Raw genomic sequence first — 22,580 nt, 5'->3', positions numbered from 1 at the left:
TTCAGAGTCATTGTGATGGTTAAATGTCTTGTTGTGGGGAGATTGGGGGTTGTCTCCACTGCCCCCTAGTGTCTGTTAGTGGGAAACGGGGTTATTTTAGACGTTCATCGTGGCAGAGTTCTGGTTCTAGCTGACTTCAGTGATGTTTGTTTGTGGAGAAAATTTGCTTTTGATATTTCAGATGAAATGAAAGAAGAATTCAGAAATAGCCTCAGATTTTTGTCTTTATTACTACTAAACAAAAACAGCCTGACAGTCAGAACCTGATGAGGTGAAGGAATCATTCTGAGAACGGGCTGCAGAGAGGAAAACACTCTTCTCTGCACTGGATTTAAGTCTCACCAGGTCTCCATTGCAGGATTTGTGTGGGTTTTAGAGTTGTATAAGCTTCTTTTTTTCTTTTTTTCCACTGCCGTGAACAGAACTTTAGAAACACCTCTGCTCTTCTCTCTCATCATTCATTTCTTCCATTCTCTTTCAGCCACAAGAGACACATATTACATAATCACTCCCTGAAGCAGAGGAAGATACAGATTCTTTTTTTTTCCAAACGCCTCTTCTCAGAAATGAATCAGGATAATGGGATTGATAATGATTTTCAGAGTAAATATTGAGTAGAACTAGTGTTGGGTGCTGCTTACAGCTCTTTATTTTTAATGACATGAGGGATTTGCCACAAACACTGTTGCCTCACAGCAAGAAGGTTGCCAATTCAAAGTCCAGTTTGACCAAGGTTCTTTCTGTGTGAAGGAATTGGTTTTTGTCCTTCCAAAGTCCAAAAACATGCAGAGATAAATTGGACACTGAACGTAAGAGGTGAATGGTCCCTGCGATGGACAGGCTGACCTGTCCAACTTGTACCCCACTTTTCACCCGTTGTCAGCTGGCAACCCTCATACGAAGGATAAAGCTGTAGATAATGAGTGAGTGAGGGATTGTGTTGCTCAGTTTGGAGGTGAAGGTGTCAAGACCTGTCAAGGTGAAAAGGTTTCAGTGATGCTGAGTCCAAAAGAAGTACACTTTCAGTTCAGTTCGGGAGGTTGGACAATTAACTGTATTGCCATTGTCAGAAACCTGTCTGGACTATTCCAGTCTTTGGCCTCCTTTCACTGAGGTACCAAGTGGTACCACAGTGGTCCGGCTACTAAAGGGTGGAACAAGACACAAAGCAGTCCAATTTGACCACATGGTGGTGCAGTAGCTAGGATTGCTCCCTCACATCAAGAAGGTTACCAGTTCAGATCCCAGTTGGACTGAGGGCGTTCTGCATGGCATTTGCATGTTCTCCCCAGGAACTGCGGCTTCCACCCACAGTCCAAAACCATGCAAACATTGGGGAGTGGACACTCTACATTGGCATTAGGTGTGGATCTGAGAGTGACTGGTTGTTTGGCTCTTTCTGTTGTCCCTCTGATGGACAGGAGACCTGTCCAGGGTGTTCTCCAGCCCTATGTTGGCTGGGATTGGCTCCAGTTCTCCCCACAACCCTAATGTTGTGGATAAAGCCATAGAAAACAGATGTATGGAAACATTTATGCCATGCAACACTAGGGGAACAAACCCCAAACTGTTGTGTTTTCTACGCAGCCTTCTATCAAACAATATTCTTGTGATAGTCGACCACATTCCAGACAAACACAAACTTCTGGATGTCCTTCCGTTGTTACCTTTGAATCCCTGCACTCTCATACTGGTATGATATCACAGTTGACACGGCTCTCACCATCCGGTGGTGGAAACGCAGGCCAGATCAGGGTGTACTGTTCCAAACTGTTCCATGGTGAGCAGAACTGCTTGGTGGAAAATAGGCTGTAGGCTGTGTGTTTGGGTATTGAAAGCCTTTGCATCCCTGACACCTGCATTCTCTTGAATAGCCATCAGGGGTTAGGGTGGCAACTGCTCGTGACATCACCCAAAAGAATCAGAACTCACATTCTCACATTTTTAAGCCTCCAGAGCTGAATCTTGGCACGGCACCATGTTGACATTTTGGATGTTCAAAAACCAAAGTAGAAGTAGAAGCTAATTTTCTTATCAACTTCCAATAAAACTGACTTGAATGGCCATTCTCTATACTTTTACTTTCACATTTCCACAAGTCTACATCTACTGTGAGGTCAGCTGTGGTTTGTGTGTCTTTTATTTCCTTCCAGCCTTTATCTTCCCTCCCCATCTCCTCTCTGTAGATTTGTGAAGAAACCCAGGGAGCATATAGATATTTGACTGAGCCGATGTTTGCCATCATATGAATGCAAACATCCTCCACAGTCCATGTGACCTTGGTCTTCGAACATGGACGGAATGATTCAAAGAAAAAGGACTGGTATGAATTGAACTGAGTCAAATAAAAAGCATTATCCGCTGATATGAATTCTAACTCTGATATTTTCAGGAGGCTTCAGGTCAGTTCTGCCTCTTTAATCAATAGAATTCATGCTGCAAGAACAGCCTGTTTCACCCGGGAGCCAAATGTGTTTTGCTCGTGCTTCTTTGGCCCCTACTTCCCCTCACATACATCACACACAGCTCCACCTGTGCGTTTCCTATTGAAAACAAGCTCATATTCTGTCTGTGTTGCAGTGTTACAGCTGCAGGGGGGGGTCTATGAAATTAATTGTGAATTACTGTGTTATTTAAAAAAAACACATGCATACAGAGTAGAGTGCTGCAAATGTTCTTCTATTAAATCTTCTATAACCCAGAGTCAAAAATCCTTGTTCCCACTCTGATAGGACGACAGTTGTTAGATTTACACTAATGCACTAGTCAAGTGTGAGATCACATCGAACCAATCAATGTCTGCTGCCTCCCGGACTGCAGCAGACAGCTACAGAAGATAATACGACAGGATGCGGCAGTCGGCGACTTCGCTTTCTCCTCACGTTCTGCTGATTGAACGTCAGCAGCAGGTTAGAGACAGAGAGAGAGACAGAGAGAGATTCTCGCAGTCTGCCTCTTCTGCTTCACACTGTTTACCTGAGTGTGTTTGTGAGGGCAACAGGGAAACACCGGGTGTGTTTCCTCTGCAATAACGACAATTGATTTTGACAAAAACAGGAAAATAAACTGTGTTTTTATGTCACAAATCTGTTTGATGAAGCTTCTGTGCTGCTACTTCCTCCCTGCATCTTCAAACTCTCATAAAAGATTCTCATGAGATTTGATTTTCCTGCTTACGAGGAACTCTTGTGAGACTTGATCCACAACAACTACTATCTTTTTTTCGACAATACTTAGTATTTAATATTTTATCTTACTGTCGTGTTTTGCTTAAGCATTTAAAACATTATGAAAATGAGGAATCAGTTTCAGTTAGCAGCTAGCTTTTTAGCAACAGCTAGTTTTTTTTACCAATACTTAACCATCTTACTGTCTTACTGTTTTGCTTAAGCACTTAAAACTTTATGAAAAGTAGAAAATTGTTGTCTTAAAAGCTTGAGTTTCTCATTAGCAACTAACAGCTAGCTTGTTAGCAAATAGCAGCTAGGTTCTTGCCGAGACTAAATGTTTAATAATTTATCCTACTATCGCGTTTTGCTTTAGCATTTAAAGCATAATGAAAATGAGAAAACTGATGTAGCAGCTAGAACCTAGCTACTAGCAGCTAGGTTGTTGCCAAGACTTAATGTTTAATATCTTACATGATTTGCTTATTAAAAATGATGAAAATTAAAAAACGCTTCAATTGTTCATGAACAACTACCACGTAGCTTCTTACCAACTAGCAACTAGCTTCTTAGAAAGACTTAAAGTACATTTTTTATCTTATTGCCGTGTTGCTACTACTGAGATATTATAACCTCAAAAGCCTGAGAAGCCGGCAAGCAGCTAAAGCTTCTTAGCAAGTAGCAGCTAGAGTATTAGCTTCTTAGCAGCTAGCTTCTTAGAGAAATCTGATGTTTAATCGTTGTCTTATTGCCTTAATACCACTTCACAAGTCCAAATTATTACAAAACTGAACTTGACATGTGTCTAAACTGTTATTTAATTAAGATATTATATTACATCAAAAGCCTGAGTTGCTCATAGGTTTTTAGCAAATAGGAGCTATATTCTTAGCAACTAGCAGCTAGGCTCTTAGCAAGACTCTGTAATCCTTGTCTCATTGTTGTGTTAGTCCAAATGATTTGGATAAAGACACTACAGAATGAGAAAAACCGTCTGTAAACATGCAATACTGGGGATTAGGTCATTTGGACACTTTTAGTTGACTGCAGGTGTGAATTTGACAGTGCATTGTTGTGTGTCTCTGTACATTGTCTGTCTCTGCGATGGACAGGAGATGTGTCCAGTGTGTACCCTGCCTTTTCTCTCTCTGACAGCTGAGATTGGCTTCTCCTTTTTTTATTGTTACCACAAAAATACAAAGAAACCTCATTTTCTAATGTTAAAAATAAAACTTGCATGTCATTAAACATTGACAGACTAATTATCATACATCAAGAATTTGAATTGCAAATGGGGAAAAAGCATTCTTGCTGTCATTATCAGGCGGTGACCTTTGCAAATGGGTTTTTCTCCTTATACTTTCATTGAGTCGTGACACTCTCTGACTCTTTCCTGTGGAGGCAAAATGCCACAGAGAAAGAGTAATATAACACTGAGCGGTGCTATAGGACACATGACATGCAAGCCACTGACATTTGAGATTTCCTCTTCCATTTCTGCACTCAAGTTCTTTTTTTTTTCACAAAGGAGCCGGGTGCACACGGACTCCTGTCTCTGTAGGTGTCAACTGCCATGGGGCACACTGACACTTCATCGACCATTATTTCAGCTCGGAAAACCACATCCTTGCTGTGAGGTGGCGAGAAATAACCTCAATCAGCAGCGGATGAAATGTCGAGGGTTTTGGATCAAAAACCACACGGGTCTCGGGGGCTAAGTGGACAGTTGACATGTTAATATGATCCCAAAAAAAAAAAAGAATGAAGAAAGTCAGGAGGGAAAGAAAGCTATATTGATTTTAAAGCTAGAATAGACAACTTTTTGGTTTTAAAGTTGTTATTAGGGTCAGGTTATTTTAGGTTTTTTTTGCACAATCTGCCATATACAGATCAAAGGCAAATACAATTCCCTACCCAAGTTTCCATGGCAACCCGGATCAAGGAGATGAGGAAGAAATTCCATGTTCCTCATCCAATTTCCTAAGTTAGCAGCAGCAGCAGCGTTCACCACCCACACACGCGGATTGCAAGGACTACCAGCTTAAATTTTAACATATTTCTATGCACATTACAGCACAGAGTATGTTGATAAAATAATGAATAAACAGCTGTCTTGGTCCTGAATCCGATCTCTTTGAATGTCTTCTGAACGTCTCCTGGTCTCAATCACTAGTTTCAGCTCTTCTGTAAAAGGGCATGATGTCCATATTATAAGTTATGGTCCTATTTGCAGTCAAATGGACAGTAAAAATGGTACATGAGGTGGACACATGCAGTGGACAAGCTATAGGCCTGTCCACCCACATGGTAAAAACCACATGGCACTGGTCAAAATATTAAATTGAAGCTTCAAAGTGACGGTTGAGAAATAAATTGTAGGGCAAGACAAGTTTATTTTACACAAAAATAAATAGGCACACATAAAAATGAGACCTTTAAGAGCGGAAAAATGGCAAGCAACTGGTCCACCAGGTGCTATGGGACCAAATTTAAACCTCACACAAACCGGTCGCCTGCTTATCTTTAATAGAAAATACTTCATTCAGAGTCAGGAAACGTATGAACCATGATGACATTTGCCTAACATTCATATAAGCTCACAAAAACCAAACAATTTTCATTTTACAGCAAATACCCAGAAACATACCGGGTAGTATATTCCATTTCTGCCACTAAAGCTTCCTAAATGTGACACGAAGGAGCTTTAAAAGTGTCTTTATTTTGGACTTGCTAATGTTTAAGAGGAACTGAGTATGAAACATTCACCACTGCAGCTTTGTTGCGATTGTACTTGTCTCATGAAGAGTGCTTATGTCATTGTTTGAGTGATAATATCCCATCAGATGGCTTTGTTCCACTCCAACAGCACACAATAATTAAACCACCATGGATGAATTTATTCTATTATTGCATTCTCTGTGCCAGTGAACATCCCGAATGTTTCCCAGTCCCCTCGCACCTCACTGCAGCTCAGTGCGGTGTGTTGGGACTGCACGGCAGAGAACAAAACAAAGGTAATCATTAACAGAAGACAAAAGAACCAAAATTGGGCCTCCATATGTCTCCCTCCCTCCCTCTGGAGCACTTTCCCTTCAGCAGGGACAGACAGAAGATGGATTTACTTATTATCGTGCCTGTGCATGCCAATGAGTGAGACTTGGGGAATCAATAACTCTCTGGGAGGAACGTGAGCAGCGTACAAATGCTCGGTCAAGCCAGGTTACAAACGAGGCAATTGCTCCAGTAAAAGTGAGCAGAGAGGGAACAAAATATCTGCTGTATAAATTATTAGCCAGTTACTAAGAAAATGACCACAATAATTAAATGCAAAAAGCGCCCTTTCTGTCTGTCGGTTGGGTTTTTCCATAATAGCCTCATTTCAACCTGCCAGATCTTCCTACGATAGCGTTCAGAAGACAATTACCATTTAATTGGGCTCCACAACTTTGAGGGGCTTTACCGTGTCATTTAGGGAACAGGGTCCTCGAAAGATTAGGTTGTCAGGTGAATTCTTAAGACTGGAGGGATCCGTCTTCCACCCGCTGTGGGTCTGCTGTGTCCAAGCTTGGACAGTGCTTTCAAGACCTGACTGTCTCCGTGCCAAGCATGCAGTTGTGTAGACGGTTTGTAATTTGGCAGAGCAGCAATTAACAATTTATATTTTGAAAAACACACCAAAGCCTTTAATCACAACCCTAATGGACTCGCACTCTTCTCCTTTTTCCACATGAAAGCCTCCGCTCAATCATTTTCTGACTCAGCACATAATGAAGTGGTCCATCGACGACCATCTCCCCGCCAATTAGGAGTTATAACCCCATTCCCACTTGTCAAAACAGCTGATAGCCAGGTTTAAATAGGTTCTTTTGATCTGTTCAAACAGGTTAATTTGGGTGTTTTTTTTTTTAAACCAGTGGGAATGTGTTTAATCAGCAGTCACTCACGGGTCAAATGACTGGAATTAGATTTATTTGCACAGCAGTTAGTGATTGTGATTGTGACCTCTGAATTTAACCCATCCTTTTAACACACCAGCTGTGAACACGCAGACTGGGCACAGGAGCAGTGGCAGCACTCATCTGCAGCAATGACCAATGGTGGTTGGGTACCTTGCTTGGGGGACACCCCAGTCCTTGAACTGGTGACGCTCCAATTCCTTTCCACTTATCCACGGGTTGCCACAAACATGCAGGATATTGTCTTATAAAGCTCCACTACCTGATGTCACACAACCAAGATAACGTCCTCTGGCAGGAAACGACGTTGTTCCCCGCGGTAGACGTAAATACTGGACAACACATACTGTAAATCAGGCAACATGGTGTCACCATAAATGATGTCGAAGCAGTCAGAGTTCCCCAGAGTTTCAGTTTCAATCCTGCTCCGTGAAATTTAAGTGCTCAGTGAACTTTCCGGTTGAATCCAGCAACAGCTGTGTTTATTCTTGACTGTACTTCATAGAACCCGAAGTATGTGACACTGGAGCTCTATAAATACTACACACGAGCAAAGGCAAAGTGTTTGGCAGCGGTGGGATTCGAACCCACGCCTCCGAAGAGACTGGAGCCTTAATCCAGCGCCTTAGACCGCTCGGCCACGCTACCTTGTGTTTGTGCCATGGTTTTATTGTGGACCGGGTCTGACTGTCTGTACCATTTTATTCTGGTAAAAAAAAAAAAATGGTTGGGGCCGGTAATTCTGGCACTATTCCTAATAGAATAGTTACCTTAACGTACCAAACTGAACTATTCTACTGCTTTGGAAAATGGATAAAATGACTTGAACGTGCACATTTCCTCACAAATATTTCTCACTGATACTACGAGGCCACAGAGTGCTGGTTATCATTGCCAGATTAGAATTATGGCAGATTTTTATCTCCCACTGTCACCGTTTGCAACAAGTTTAAACTCTTTCCTTGAGACATACTCAGTTTTTCTGTCATATGTTCATTAAAAGCATAGCGAGCCTGATAAGAGTTTCAGCAGCCTGCTCAAAAGAGGTCTCGAAAGAAACTTTTGCAGTTTTCTCGCTTTAATTTCCCATGCCTCTTTGACTTTTAATGCCTGAAGCTTCTCACCGGTACGCTGGCTTTTATTGCGTCGTCTACCACTAAGCATTGGTCGATATTTCCCACCTCGCACCTGATTGTGAATCTTAAAAAACTAAAGTGCCCAAAAGCTGCTTTTTCACTCCCCCGCCGCCGTCTCCTCCAGCTGGAAAGACTCTGGTGCGTGGCCTGAATGTCTATGAAGCCCTCCAGAGAATGTTCTTTTCAGAAAGCTGACAAAAAGAAGATGCCTCAGAGTTGTTGATGTCAGACGAACATGAGTGCAGGCGCTGGAACAAGCAGAGATAGACCAGTAAGTAAGACGGGGGGGAAAAAAAGAGCTTACCCTATTCAAAACATCCACCATGTCAGCACTTTGTGTTTTTCTTTCTACCCCAGGAGAAGTAGTAGACTCATGCGGGGGGGAAGTCATCGCTTCCATTTGCATTGTCACCAGCAGAAGCATGATCTGCAGTGTATATCACTTTTATTCAGGCAGCTTAGAGACGGAGCATATATCAGTTTGCACGTGTGCACCGCCTTACAGGCACAATCCCATTTCCAGCTCAGCGCTTCATCACCTCAGTGACCAGTGATTCATCGAGCAGCGCCGCCAGCCACTCCGGCACGATAGCACCCGATTCTGTGTCTTTGTATGGGATTGTTTGCCTCCTCTTCAGCAAACTGACTGTAGTTCTTCAGCTACAGTGTTGGCGCTTATTCCCCGTGTTTGAGTCAAGATGGTTGAGGACATCAATATGGACTTGTCAATGAGTCCCCTTTTTGCTTTCTAACGCATCCGTTCAGAATAATAGACGTGCCGACTGGATTGGAGGCTCGTACCCAAGAAGTAAACAGCCTTCAGGGGCAAATCCATCAAGATTTACTGCCTTACTACCACCACCACCACCAGCAGCAGCAACAACATCACAAGAACCAATATCTCTCTCACACACACACACACACACACACACCTCTTCCACCCACACTCGTCACTTGAGGGCTGGCTGGTTGACTGATGCAGAAATCAGCCATTAGCAAGAAACTGTGAGCTGCTTCTCAAATTAATGGACTTGTGTTCGTTGTGTTTCGGCCGCCAGTTACACTCATGGGCAAAGCTCTGAAAGTGACATCAACAACCAGATGCAGTAGTTTCATCGAGCTGTTTTGAATCAGAGTTGTAATTTATTTCTTGGAAGAGGCGGATTCACCTGTTCAAAATTATTTCTCAGTTGAGAAATGGCAATAAAAACTGTTAAAAATGTTATAATATGCTATCTAAATTGACTAGTAGGTCATGATAGGTAGACATTTTTAATTCAAGCTTTAATCAAGCTAAGGCCATAGTCAGACTAAGACAGGCAATCGGACAACTTGTCTGACTCCGCCCTCCGTAGGTGACGCTGTATCTCTATCTAAGCTCGTGGGTATTGAATCAGTTTCCTGTTGACCTTTACTAAGCGTATACATGCAAGAGTAATCGGACTATGAATCACATTATCCAGGTATGTTAGTCCGACTAAGACTAGTTTGTTTTTAGTCAGACTAACAAGTTTGCCTTACATTAGGAAAACTGAATTACTGTTTTAGTCCAACTAAAATTAGACTTTAACATGCTTGTAAAGGCACTGAGGGATTCTTTAAGGTAAGATGAAGGGAAGATAATCAGGAAGATGAGGATGTCAGGATACTGCAGGTCTGGAATTATGTCCTCTCCCTCTGTTTCCAAACTCGTAAAAAGCATTATAAGAATCAGATATATTGAGTCTGTCAAGTATTGTGCGATATTTTGAGCGAGCTCTATGGATTTAAATTGGATTTAGAGTTGAATCCATCATCGGTCCCATTCATTTCTGTGCTGCATGTTAGGCTGCCAACATGATGGTTCATAGAAACCGAGTCCCGTGACGTCCAGAGCTCTATACACGCTAAATTTAGCATGACAGAGTCTTTTGTGAGTTGTGCAGAGAATGGCTGAAAAGCATCCTCTCCAAATCTCAGAAAAAAACACAACATCTTGTTTTGTGGACCTGTAATCCCTTTTTGCTGACGAGACATGACAAAGACTTAGTATAAGGTGTAGCCTGTTCTTATCTTGACTTGAAATTTTTGCCAATTATGCTCGAGACACCTTTAACAAAACCCTCTGTCAATACACCTCGCAGATCTCAACACAGAGGCAGCACAAGATTAGAGAAAGAGGCACTGAATTTGAGTTACTGATACTGAGAGGGTTTGTTTTTTTTCTCTCCAAAAGGAAACTTCTAGATTAGAATCTAAAATGGAACGATTAAATAGAAAAGTGGCCTTTTTATGCTGCCGGAGAGCAGAAGCTGCGATCTGTGCCGGCCTGTGAGAACACATCCCCTGGTGCCCCTCCGGTCCCTTTGCCGCCACGTTTCCCTCCGCATCCATTTTGTCGTCTATTGAATCATTCATCTAAAACACTCCCAATGCTGCACTGTGATGCTTTGATTTGCAATTACTGTCAGAGCGGAGTGCATTTCACATGGCCAAGTGGTCATTCCACTTCAGCATTTTAAATGGTTGCCACAAGAACACAAGAGATTTGTGTGTTATGAAGACTGTGCCAGGAATGTAGATTTATCTGCAGAGTGCTCCACAAAACTGTGATTAGGAGGCAGTGAATAGCACATAATTGTAGTCGGTTGGCAGGGTTTGAAAATATTGTGATATTGTGATGTGTGTGAGCGGAATACAGAGGCAAAACTTCATCAAGATGTCTAAATAAAGTTTCTTTTGTGGTGGTAATGTGTGCTAATTATGACAATGGCCCTGATTTTAATACTTCACATTTAAAACTGTCTTTGTTTCGTTTTTTTCTTCAGTGATTGCGTTACACCTTCTTGTGTCGCTGTTTTGAAAAAATAATCTGCATTTTAAGGACGAACATTTTAAAAAATAGAACATTTGCATTTACCCAGAAAATGCTGATCATGCTAACTACTTAGGCAGTGTTCCATTTACTTCAGAACTAGGACGTACAAACTGGGAGTGACACAGACATGGACACATATCCCAGGCTAGCTATTGTTAGCAATGCTAGTCGAAAAACAAAGCTCTACACATGGACGCTAACGTATACCGGGCTAGCTGTTGTTAGCAATACCAGATAACAACCTCTACGCAGTATTTTGCGCACACAAACAGCATAGCAACATGTCCACAGTTAAAAATTTAACACAACTTTGTGTTTGACCGATTTACTGTGAAACGAATAAAACAGAAGTGCAATTAGCGGCAAAAGTAGCAGTGCTTGTACAGCGGCAGCCATCTTGGAATCCTATGCCCGGTTTGTTGAGGTTGCCCAGAGTTTCCTCGTTGGACATTCCGAGTTCCGACTACAAATAGCACTTGTGTGTATTATATTGTTACACCATATGATCCTATCGTGTATAATTTTATAACAAGCAGATAAAAAAGCACAATTCATGTGTCTGTGCATGTGCAATTTCCCCAGAAAAATGCAGTTAGGAATGCTGAGTCATGCCGAGTACTCTTGCCATTGCTTTTGATATGTGTGCAAACGACCAATCTACCTACCTGTTATCTGCCCTCTCTAATAAGTTCCACTTGGAGAAAAAAATGAAAATATTATTACCCCCATGTGGTTCCTATAGTGTATAATTTCACCAGTGAGCAGATATGAAAGCCCAGTTCATGAGTCAGCTCGAACAAAGTATCTGCTTCCTTCCTGGAGAAAAGTTTCTTTTGTGCTGGTAATGTGTTCTAATTACGACAGACGGGCCTGACTTTTGAAATACGCCCCACGTAAAAAATTAGAACTCCCTTTGTTTTTGTCAGAAAAGGATGAAGTGATTGCATTACAGCCTTTTGTGCCGCTGTCATTCTACCCGCGCGACGGTGTCTCCCTCACTCGTTTTTTCTGCTTTGTCATGCCTGAATCATCACACTGTTGTCTTCTGCTCTTGTGTTAATGTATTCACAATGACGGCAGCGTTTGGGGGGGGGGAACACACACCCCTCCCTCCTTCCTCGCTCCTCGCCATCACTCCCCCCAAAAGGCAACTCAGTCCAATGTCTGCTGTCTTCTTGGTGCCAAATTAATTTTCCAGTGTGGACGCTCTTTGGTCGGATTATGTCATGATTGCGGGGAAAACAATCAAACCCGGGCCGTGGGACTGCAGAGTGAAGTGCTTCTGCTCTGAGCGCCAGCATCATCAACATAACCTTGAAAGACCTTCACTGGCAGGAGGAAGGAGTCAGGAGGGCCTCTGAAGCTGTGGCTGTGCACAGAGCTCCCCCTGTTGACCGTTTTTGGGAAGAAATTACAATGAAAGCAAACAGGGATGGTTGTGCAAATGTCCTCAAATACTCATGAAGAGGAAAAGATCATCACAAATGATGTTTTACACACATCAAATACGGAATGTTTGTGCTGTAACTTCATAAAAACTAAAGGTCAAATACATGATAAATCCATTAAATCGGATTTGAATTCATACTGATGCAGTATATCATATTTATATATACTGTATAATATATGCAAAAATATGTATACTATGCCCTATATATTCTGGGTATTCTATAGTCTATAGTGCAAATACTATTTTATTATCTTCATTATTTATTTGTATATATTGTATATTCATAGATGTTAAATTGCATGTTTATTATTTATTATGTTTTTGACATGTCTTTTCTGCTGTAACTGCTTAAATGTCCCCATTGAGGGACTAATGAAATACTATCTTATATTATTATCTTATTTCTTTGATTCTACTGTGATGTGTATGCTATCTTTGTTTTGAGGCCAAATAACAATAGTGTTTTAGGACGTTTTCATTTTGAGGTTTTGGAAACACTGACCTACATTTGACTGTGTTCTGCATTCTATCAATCTCTCTATCAAAAAAAAATTAAAACATTTGCATTTTAGTTGCAGAAAATGCTGTGGAGAATGCTGAGTCATGCTGTGGCTTCTGCTGCTTTTATCTTGTTTACCTTTGATCTAACTTTGACCACTCACTCAATTTCCTACAGAAGGAAAACAGCAGAAAGGTTCTAATTTCCAATAAAAGTAAAAACAATAGCTGGGAAACAACATACCCAATCCCAGCTAATAATCAAGACTGCATGTCATTTCTTCCAGAAATATTTTATTGAATTTATTAAGAACAGATCAGTCACACACAGTATATATTAATTTATAGATGTTTTTTTGTTTACACTTTGAGAAATATATTTGGAAATAAAATGGTGATTCAGGTAAGATAACCTGAATATTTCTGTTTAAAGTGTATGACATACAATGTTTATTCATGTTAATAAAATAATAATCCACCTTTACATTAACGGTCGAAACTTTTATTCTGAAAACCCTCGGCTCCACTTGTCACTTCCGTGTTTGAGTGTTTCCTGCGTGCTACCTTCTGCTGCCGTATTCTCAGTATCTTGCTGCAAACTGTCTTCTGACTGCGATTTAAACGTTAATAATCATGTCTCTGGAGGTGGAATCCGCAGAGTAAGTATCCCAGTGCACCCACATTAAATCGGCATCTTTTCCATAACAACTTTATTGTTAAAAAGTCCGCTTTTAATCACGTTTTCTGCCAACGTGGCCTACTTCACCCTTCTCTGGCGGTAGCCATTTAAGCTAAGCTAACTCCCGGTTATCTCGGTGTGGATGTTGTATTCTTTTTAATGGTGTTACTAAGTGAAGGTTTAAAGAGTCGATGCGTTTTACAAAGTGCACCATTCTCTGTCGCTTCTGTTTTTTACTGTAATACCTTTTATAAAAAAGATAAGAGAAAGTGGAGTGGAAATAAAAGTTAGCATTATTAGCTAAGATTGCACTGCCATTTGCTGAGGACGCTGCTCTTTCCGACAAGATAAATGTTTTAAACTTAATACGTCATTAATTAATTTGATTGACTTATTTATTTACGTTCATTATATACTTAATATATACAATGATCTATTATCAAACTCTAAACCTTAACAATAATGAAAAAAATACAGTAGCGATATGACATTCTTGGCCATTTACATATTTTTGTACCATGCAGCATGTTTGTCATAGAGAAATAATTTAAGAAATGCAATAAGAAAACAAACTAATGAAACAACTCAGTTTAAATGAATGAAAAAAGCTTTTTAAATGTGAATATTGTCTGGTTTCTTTGCTCAACATATCAAATGAATCATTAAAACAGATACATTTTGGTTTGTTGTCATAATAACTGACATTTCTGACATTTTGTGGTTCAAAACAATCTAATCCAAGAGAATAATCATAACTTGCAGCCCCAATCTGTTCTAACTTCAGTAGCAACCTGCTTTTATTGAGGAAGGTTCAACTTGTTTTTGCAGCAAGAAAATAATCACAGTAAAATTACCTTTTTTCATATTAAAAGCTTCCTATGCAATTTAGGATTTTACTCCAGATCTTAGATAATTATTTTGTCTTAGAATATTTGCTGACCTAAATATGTGTTTTCCACAGCGTGATCCGTCTGATTATGCAGTACCTGAAGGAAAACAGTCTGCACCGGACTCTAGCCACCCTGCAGGAGGAGACCACCGTGTCTCTGAACACAGTGGACAGTATAGAGAGCTTTGTGGCAGACATCAACAGTGGACACTGGGACACTGTCCTGCAAGCCATCCAGTCCCTCAAGCTGCCTGACAAGACCCTTATTGACCTTTATGAACAGGTGAGGGTTATAAAATCTGTCATCTAAAACATATCGTCCTCCTGTCAACTCACACCGACCAGCTTTGACATTACAACCGGTAATGATCTTTATTGTTGTGGCTTATCAGTGATTGTCTATAGTGTGTATAAAGGCTTAATCTTCATCTAAAGGCTTCATCTATAATATGTGTTTGCTTTTTAGATTAAATCATTCTCAGTGTCCGTATGATTTGAATAATGTGGTTCCGGTTAGATTTGGATATGGTCTTACTGGTGACATGAAGTCCCACGAGTTATTATGATGTTGCCATGATCTAATCAATGTTTTTTTTGACCAGGTTGTGTTGGAGTTGATCGAGCTGAGAGAGCTGGGAGCGGCTCGTTCACTTCTCAGGCAAACCGACCCCATGATTATGCTTAAACAAACCCAACCAGAGAGATACATCCACCTGGAGAACCTGCTGGCTCGCTCTTACTTCGATCCCAGAGAGGTGAGTCCAAACCAAACGCAAAAACAAGTTGGTTCAGCCATGTTGGGTCATAAATGGAGCAATAGGCACGGCTTAACAGCAGAATTAAAGAGACGTTTAAAACAACACAGAGATTAAAATGACAGAAATCAATACAATTATGAGAAATAGAAACCATTTTCTTTAAAAAGAACATAAAATAAACTTCAAGGAGCAGAATTAATGTAGTATCAAATATGAAAAAGATAAGAGTAAAAAAAAAGTAAAAGTTTTGATCCTATAACCTCAGATTTTGTGGAATAGTTAAGTTAAAGGCACTTGTGGCCAAATTATATTTCAATTTGGATTAAAAACTGGCAATAGATGGAGCCTAAACACCAAAGACGGACAAGTTAGTTTGTCCTCATGGTGTCTTTGTCTTTATATGAACATAAAAAAATTCTAATATTGTTGTATGTATTTTGGTGCATGTAGGCGTACCCAGACGGCAGCAGTAAAGAGAAGCGCAGAGCGGCCATCGCTCAGGCTCTGGCGGGTGAGGTCAGTGTGGTGCCACCGTCTCGTCTCTTGGCTCTGCTGGGACAGGTAAGTGTTCTGGAAACCTGCAGGTGTGAACCCAGTCGTGCTAGCACACAGCTAAAATTAAGCTAATTGTGTTTCTTGTGTCCCTCAGTCACTGAAGTGGCAGCAGCATCAGGGTCTCCTGCCTCCTGGTATGACCATTGACTTGTTCAGAGGTAAAGCAGCCGTTAAAGACGTGGAGGAGGAGCGTTTCCCCACACAGCTCAGCAGACACATCAAGGTAACACTAGCTTCACTTTTCCTCGTGTTATTCTCAGATTTGTGTCTTAAACATGTTGTAACGTGGATTGTTTTTTTCTTGCCTCCCACAGTTTGGACAGAAATCTCACGTTGAATGTTCACGGTTCTCTCCCGATGGTCAGTACCTGGTCACCGGCTCTGTGGACGGATTCATCGAGGTCTGGAACTTCACCACAGGCAAAATCAGAAAGGTAAACAAACCAGATGGTGCTGTGTGGTTCCATATTAAACTACTGAATTATTTCCTGATGACCTGTGGTTTAATGAAACTGTGGCCTGGCAGGATCTGAAGTACCAGGCTCAGGATAACTTTATGATGATGGACGATGCCGTGTTGTGTATGGGCTTCAGTCGGGACACGGAGATGTTGGCCACTGGAGCGCAGGATGGAAAAATCAAGGTAGACGACAAAATTTCACTTTAATTCTCCTAATCTTGTTTAATTACGTCCTGAAATAATCCATTATTTTGAATAACAGTTTAATAATTAGATTTTTAGGACAGTTTAAGCGTTTTCTTTTGCATCTGCTTCGTTAAATATAAAAAAATCTCTGTACTCTCTCTGTTGACTCGTTTATTCTAGGGCTGCAACTAATGATTTTGATTTTAGTTTTCATATTTAGTTAACCTGACAATTGTTTTTTCAATTAATCGAACAGTTGTTTGTTCAAGTAAATGTCCCAAACCTCGTAATAATGATGATTTTTTTCAACCATAATGATTTTCTTTGTTATATTGAGTAAACAGAAAATATTCACATTTAAGAAGCTGGAAAAAGCTGTTTTAATTATTAAAAAAAAAAAGATCATTGAAATCGTTTACAATTAATTTAGTAATTGATCAATTGTTGCACATACACTACATATTCATTGTTGTTGATTTTGTTTGTTAAGTTGGTCCATTTAAGATTTTTTTAATGAATCACTCGCTGTAGTAATCTCATAGTAATCCTCATAATGACAATAAAAAATTCTTGAATCTTGAACCTATGTTTTTACACTGTAATATTTTATTCCTCTCCTTGCTGATTATATCTTCTTAAACATCTTATTTTATTTCATGTTTTTATTATTCTTTACATGCATATTTATTTAGCTTTTATCTCATATCTTCTTTTTCTTATCTTTTAAGAGTTTTAAATGCCTGAAAGTGTTGCTGTAACACAATCATTTCAATAAAGTATTAGAAAGTTAAATGTTATTGGAACAGAAGAGGTTTACACTTACAGGTCAGTATTAATAAGCAAGAAAACAGGAGGGGGATTTCAGATGACATTGGCATTTAACTGTGTGAGTGTGTGTGTGTGTGTGTGTGTGTGTGTGTTCATAGGTGTGGAAGATCCAGAGTGGTCAGTGTCTGAGGAGATTTGAACGAGCCCACAGTAAAGGAGTAACGTGCGTCAGCTTCTGCAAAGACAGCAGTCAGCTCCTCAGTGCCTCCTTCGACCAGACAATCCGGTAAAAATACAATCTGACCTTCAGTTGTCGTGGTTTCTGTGTGTAGTTGTTCTCCTTGGGTCATGTTTGTGATTGTTTTGTTTGTTCTGCATCAAGAGTCCACGGACTGAAGTCGGGAAAGTCTCTGAAGGAGTTTCGCGGACACTCGTCGTTCGTCAACGAGGCCTCGTTCACTCCAGACGGTCACCACATCGTCAGCGCTTCCTCTGACGGCACAGTTAAGGTAAGAGAAGTCCAAAGTGACAAAGACATGTTTGACTATAAACCAAACCTTCCTGCTGCTTCCAGCTTTGAAACGTTTTCAGAACAAACTCTTCACTGTTGTCGTCTTGTTTTGGCTCCTCCCTGAGAAAAAATGAGCCGCAGGTGCAGAAGTTAAAGAAGAATCAGTTTACATTTGAGCATAATTATTATTAATAATTAATAATATTAATAATAATGCATTTAATTTCAAGAGAGTCAAGGACAACTTCTAATAAAACAAAGCATTTAAAAACAGAATATCAACAGAGACAAAACAACAGTTGGTAAAATGGTCAACGTAGAGAAGCAGATCTAAAAAAGTTGAGTTTGAGGTGAGAAGAGAGTCAGTGTTTTGTAGGCTTTGAGGGAAAGAATGTTAGAAACGGAGTTGCATGACTGAAGGCAATTATTTTCATAATCTGTTGATTATTTTCTCCATTAATTGATTAGTTGTTTGGTTCATAAAATATTAAAAAATATTGAAAAACGTTGATCTGTGTGTACCAGACCTCGAAATGATCTGCAAACTGTTTTTAATTGATCCTTTGTGATATGAAGCAAAGAAACCAGAAAAGTATTCACATTTAAGAAGCTGAAAACTCTGGGAGGTTCTCTTATTTATTAAAGAAAACACTCAAAACTGACTAATCTGTTAATCAAAACTGCTCTAATTCAAATAGATTCATTAATCCTTTTCATTTCCTTTTAATTTTTCTATCACATGTCTCATATGTGTGCACTTTAAGTCTTAAAGTTGTGTTTATTTATATTTTTTGACATAGGCATATTTATTTTTTCTCTTTCTTCTGTTTTATGTTAATGTTCACACCAAGGCGTTTGCATCCAATTTTGTTGTACAGAATTATAGACCAAGAACAATAAAAGACGTTCTGATTCCACTTCCCTGTCAAACGGTATCATCATGTCCGTGTCGTGTGTTTAAAATCCTAACAACCGCTGTCTCCTCTGCGCCTCCAGCTGTGGAACATGAAGACCACCGAGTGCTCAAACACCTTCAAACCTCTGGGCACGTCCGCGGGCACCGACATCACGGTCAACAACGTCATCCTGCTGCCCAAGAACCCCGAGCACTTTGTCGTTTGTAACCGCTCCAACACTGTGGTCATCATGAACATGCAGGGACAGGTCAGTTCAAATCATCACTGCAACGCTCACTGTCGTCTCATGTCGTCCATCTAAACTCAGATGAATGTGTTTTGTTCGTGTGATGACAGATTGTGAGGAGTTTCAGCTCCGGTAAGAGAGAAGGAGGCGACTTTGTGTGCTGCACTCTCTCCCCCCGAGGCGAGTGGATCTACTGCGTGGGTGAAGACTTTGTGCTCTACTGCTTCAGCACAGTCACCGGCAAACTGGAGAGAACGCTGACGGTACGTGACGCCTCAGAAACATCATTGATCAAAGTATTCAAGAGAGAGAAAAAAAAAAAAAATATATATATATATATATATACATATATATATCCTGTCATGTTCGAAAAAGTTCAGACTGAAGTTTTGATCCAAGTGATGAAAGGAGGATGTTCAGCTCAAGATCTTGACGCTATTTTTAACCAAACTACAGCATAATATTCCAAGAAAATTGTTTTGACTCGAGCGTCTACAGCAGGAAAAGCCACAGTGACATAGATGAAACAAACAAAGAGCAGCAAATAAAAAAAAACAGTAAATAAGATTTCCATTGCTGACTGAAGTGAAATGCTTTTATTGTGAAGGTGCTTCACTGAAATGTCTTGGTCTGAATTTGCAATAATTAGAGATAAACTTATTACACTTAACATTTAGTGAAGTCTCTTCTGGTCAGTCAGCAGATTTGTTCTTTAGTTTCTCATTAAAGTTCTTCCACGTGCTGCTTTTCAGATGTTTTAATGTGGCGTTAATCCGCTCAGACGTTTGCCTGTGTTGCCCATTTTCACAGAAAAAAAACTTTTATGAAGGTTTAACAAAGTCCGCGTCTGTCTCACTTTTGCGTTTACTGCTAGAGAGTGCCCCCCCCCCGTGGCCGTTAGCCAGTAAAAATCTATAAATTAGCCGCACCATTGTATAGGCCGCAGGGTTCAAAGCGTGGGAAAAAAAGTAGCGGCTTATACGCCGAAATTTACGGTAGTTCACATACAGTGCACTTTGATCTCAAGTGGGCCAGACCAGTAAAATAATAGCATAATAACCTATAAACAGCAAGGACTCCAAGTTTTTTCCCCTTTTTTTTTACATTTAATGAAGTATCTTTTTTTTTAAAACATCATGAACAACTTAAAAATTCTTGAGGAAAAATAAGTACAATTTCAACAATATTATGCCTAAATTTACTATTTACACGTGTGTAAAACAACTTATAGATCACAGTAGATCTCTGGTGGTTCATTTCTGGCCTGCAGGCCGCGCATTTGACACCCCTGAGTTAGTGTCGTTATCAACCGGTATTGATCACCATGACTTGACAGGTGAGGTCTTGCATCATAAATCCCTTTTTATTGTGTTATTCCATGTCAAATAAAGCACTTTTATTTTGAAATTCAATGAAATATGGCCACAAATACTGTTATGCAGTATCATGATGGAAAAGTAGCTTTTCCACCAAAAAAAGTTAGCAATTTTTTCCCACTTCTTGACCAGACTAGAAGATCATTTGAGTTTGTTTTAACTCAAACATGATTTTATTTCACCTCAGACACCTTGGTCACATGTCGCGTTCTCTCCCTCCAGGTCCACGAGAAGGACGTGATCGGCATCGCCCACCACCCTCACCAGAACCTCATCAGCACGTACAGTGAGGACGGTCTGCTGAAGCTGTGGAAGCCTTGAAGTGTGGAGACTCTCCTCACTCTGGACTCTCTGCTCTGCTCTCTCCTCCTGTTTTTGTTTCATTTTCTTTTGTCGCATCCATGTGGACATTCAGGTTTGGACACAGATCTACACGTTCAGCTGCGTGTTTCCACATCGCTCGGTCGTACGAGTGCGCGTGTGTGATAAATGTAAAAAGTGAGTGTGTGTTTGATTTCCCGTTTTTGAAACACGCAGCTAAATGTTATTTGACAGTAAAAATTGTCTCAGTTTTACTGAAAATATTTCCCTTTTTTTATTCTGTTCACAGCCATAAAAGTGACGTTTGTGCATCTGAAAAACCTTCATTAGCTCAAATTAGTCACAGTCACTGTGGGGGTCATGTGATTTAAAGCTGGGGTAGGCGAGATCTTTTATAAAACTGTTTGATATTGTGTTTCATCTCCAGGTCGATAAATGCTAACATTTTGTGATAAAGCTCTCCGTTTTGACTACGTTAACTTGTCTTGGAAAGGCTCCGCCCACATTTATTTGCGTTTTTTTTCTTTTTATTTACGTGTATTGTCCAGATCTGCTTTAGACTCTTTTTCTCTTTTTGTACATTTATTTACAGCGTAGGTGTTTCCTCGAACAGCAACTTTTCCAGTGAAGGCTCTTCTGTGTGGAGCGACTGAGTAGAGCAGCCTATAGGTGGCGCTCTCTCACACTCTCTTTCTGAACTGTGCTGTGATTGGTCAAAGTCTCCCAGAGTTCCACAAAGCTGGAAACAGTCTAGAGGAGGAAGAAGTCTTGTTTTTTGCCTCCCGCAGCTTTAATGAGTAGATATGACTCCTCTCTCACACACTTTTGCAAAACCACGAGCAGGCAGAGTTCTGGAGTGAGGATTGTACATACTAGACTTAATTGAAACATCAATTTTTGTCTGTAAATATATTTTTTAATTGAGTTATTTTTTCCTCTTTTTGTTTATCTTTAAAGAAGAAGTTCAGTAGTGGTTTTTTTTTTGTAGACGTGAGAGACTGCAGCAGCGGGGGGAATAAAGATATTCTTTATATTCTTCAAACGTGGACACAGTTATTGTCATAAATTGAGCAGGAAAAAGGTTTTTGGTGATAAGTCAACCTTGTTTTTTCTTTGTATGTCATTTCTACAGAGATTCTTTTTTATAATTCTACATATTTTTTTAATTCTGGAATCTTTACTCAGCAACAAGTCACACAAATGACAAATGCTTTAATAATCCACTGGATTATATAATGTGTGTCGTGTTAAACTTCTCGTCCGTGTCGTTGAAGCTGTTTGACCAGAAGAGTGAAGTGAGAGCATGTTCAAGTTAAAAGAGACATGGCCACCAGGTGGCACTGTGCAACCATCAATACAGATCCCTGTAGGACTCGATTTAGACCAAGGTTTCTCAGTCCTGGTCCTCAGGGACCCACCTTTACCAGGACCAGGATTGAGAAACACTGATTTAGACCCAACAGTATCCGTGTGTATTTATTTAAATGTTTGAAGCCTTTCTTTGTGGGAGAGTTTTCAGAGTCTAATCCTTGGATTAAACTTTGGTTTTCACTGTTGGTTCAAATCTGCAGCAAGAGATTTAATCAGCCCTTCAAAATAAAAGCCTGATTTGTCATTTGGACCTCAATATCACAGAAGTTGATATAAAATCCCCCCTGCTTTTTTTTGTCACTGATTATCTCAAATAAAAAAAATGTGTTTTCTGAAATTAGACACCCTGAAATGAAAACGTCTTTGTCTATTAGACTTATTTTGAAATGTAAAACTTGTGTTTTTCTTTACTTTTTTTATCCTTCTGTTATTAAAAAATATGAATTTGACTGTTTTTAACATATCTCTTTTAATGTCTTTCATGTGAAAACAGTATACA

At 40.0% G+C, this 22,580-nt stretch overlaps 1 protein-coding gene and 1 non-coding gene across 2 annotated transcripts; one reads left to right on the top strand and one right to left on the bottom strand.

The window, feature by feature from the left end:
* Positions 1–7,689: 7,689 nt before the first annotated feature.
* trnal-aag (transfer RNA leucine (anticodon AAG)) lies at positions 7,690–7,771 on the bottom strand. Its single transcript has one exon. It is a non-coding gene; the product is annotated as a tRNA-Leu (tRNA).
* Positions 7,772–13,601: 5,830 nt separating this feature from the next.
* smu1a (SMU1 DNA replication regulator and spliceosomal factor a) lies at positions 13,602–22,535 on the top strand. Its single transcript, XM_058649086.1, has 12 exons — positions 13,602–13,723; positions 14,705–14,915; positions 15,235–15,387; positions 15,841–15,951; positions 16,040–16,168; positions 16,260–16,379; positions 16,472–16,588; positions 17,518–17,645; positions 17,742–17,868; positions 18,867–19,034; positions 19,124–19,276; positions 20,612–22,535. Exons 1-12 carry the CDS (start codon positions 13,698–13,700, stop codon positions 20,708–20,710), a joined length of 1,542 nt encoding a protein of 513 aa, XP_058505069.1. The 5' UTR covers positions 13,602–13,697; the 3' UTR covers positions 20,711–22,535.
* Positions 22,536–22,580: the final 45 nt, after the last annotated feature.

Source organism: Solea solea, chromosome 14 (genome assembly GCF_958295425.1).
Source record: "Solea solea chromosome 14, fSolSol10.1, whole genome shotgun sequence".
NCBI classification, from domain to species: domain Eukaryota; kingdom Metazoa; phylum Chordata; class Actinopteri; order Pleuronectiformes; family Soleidae; genus Solea; species Solea solea.
Note: the sequence above shows the minus strand (reverse complement) of the source record. Positions and strands in the feature narration are given on the sequence as shown.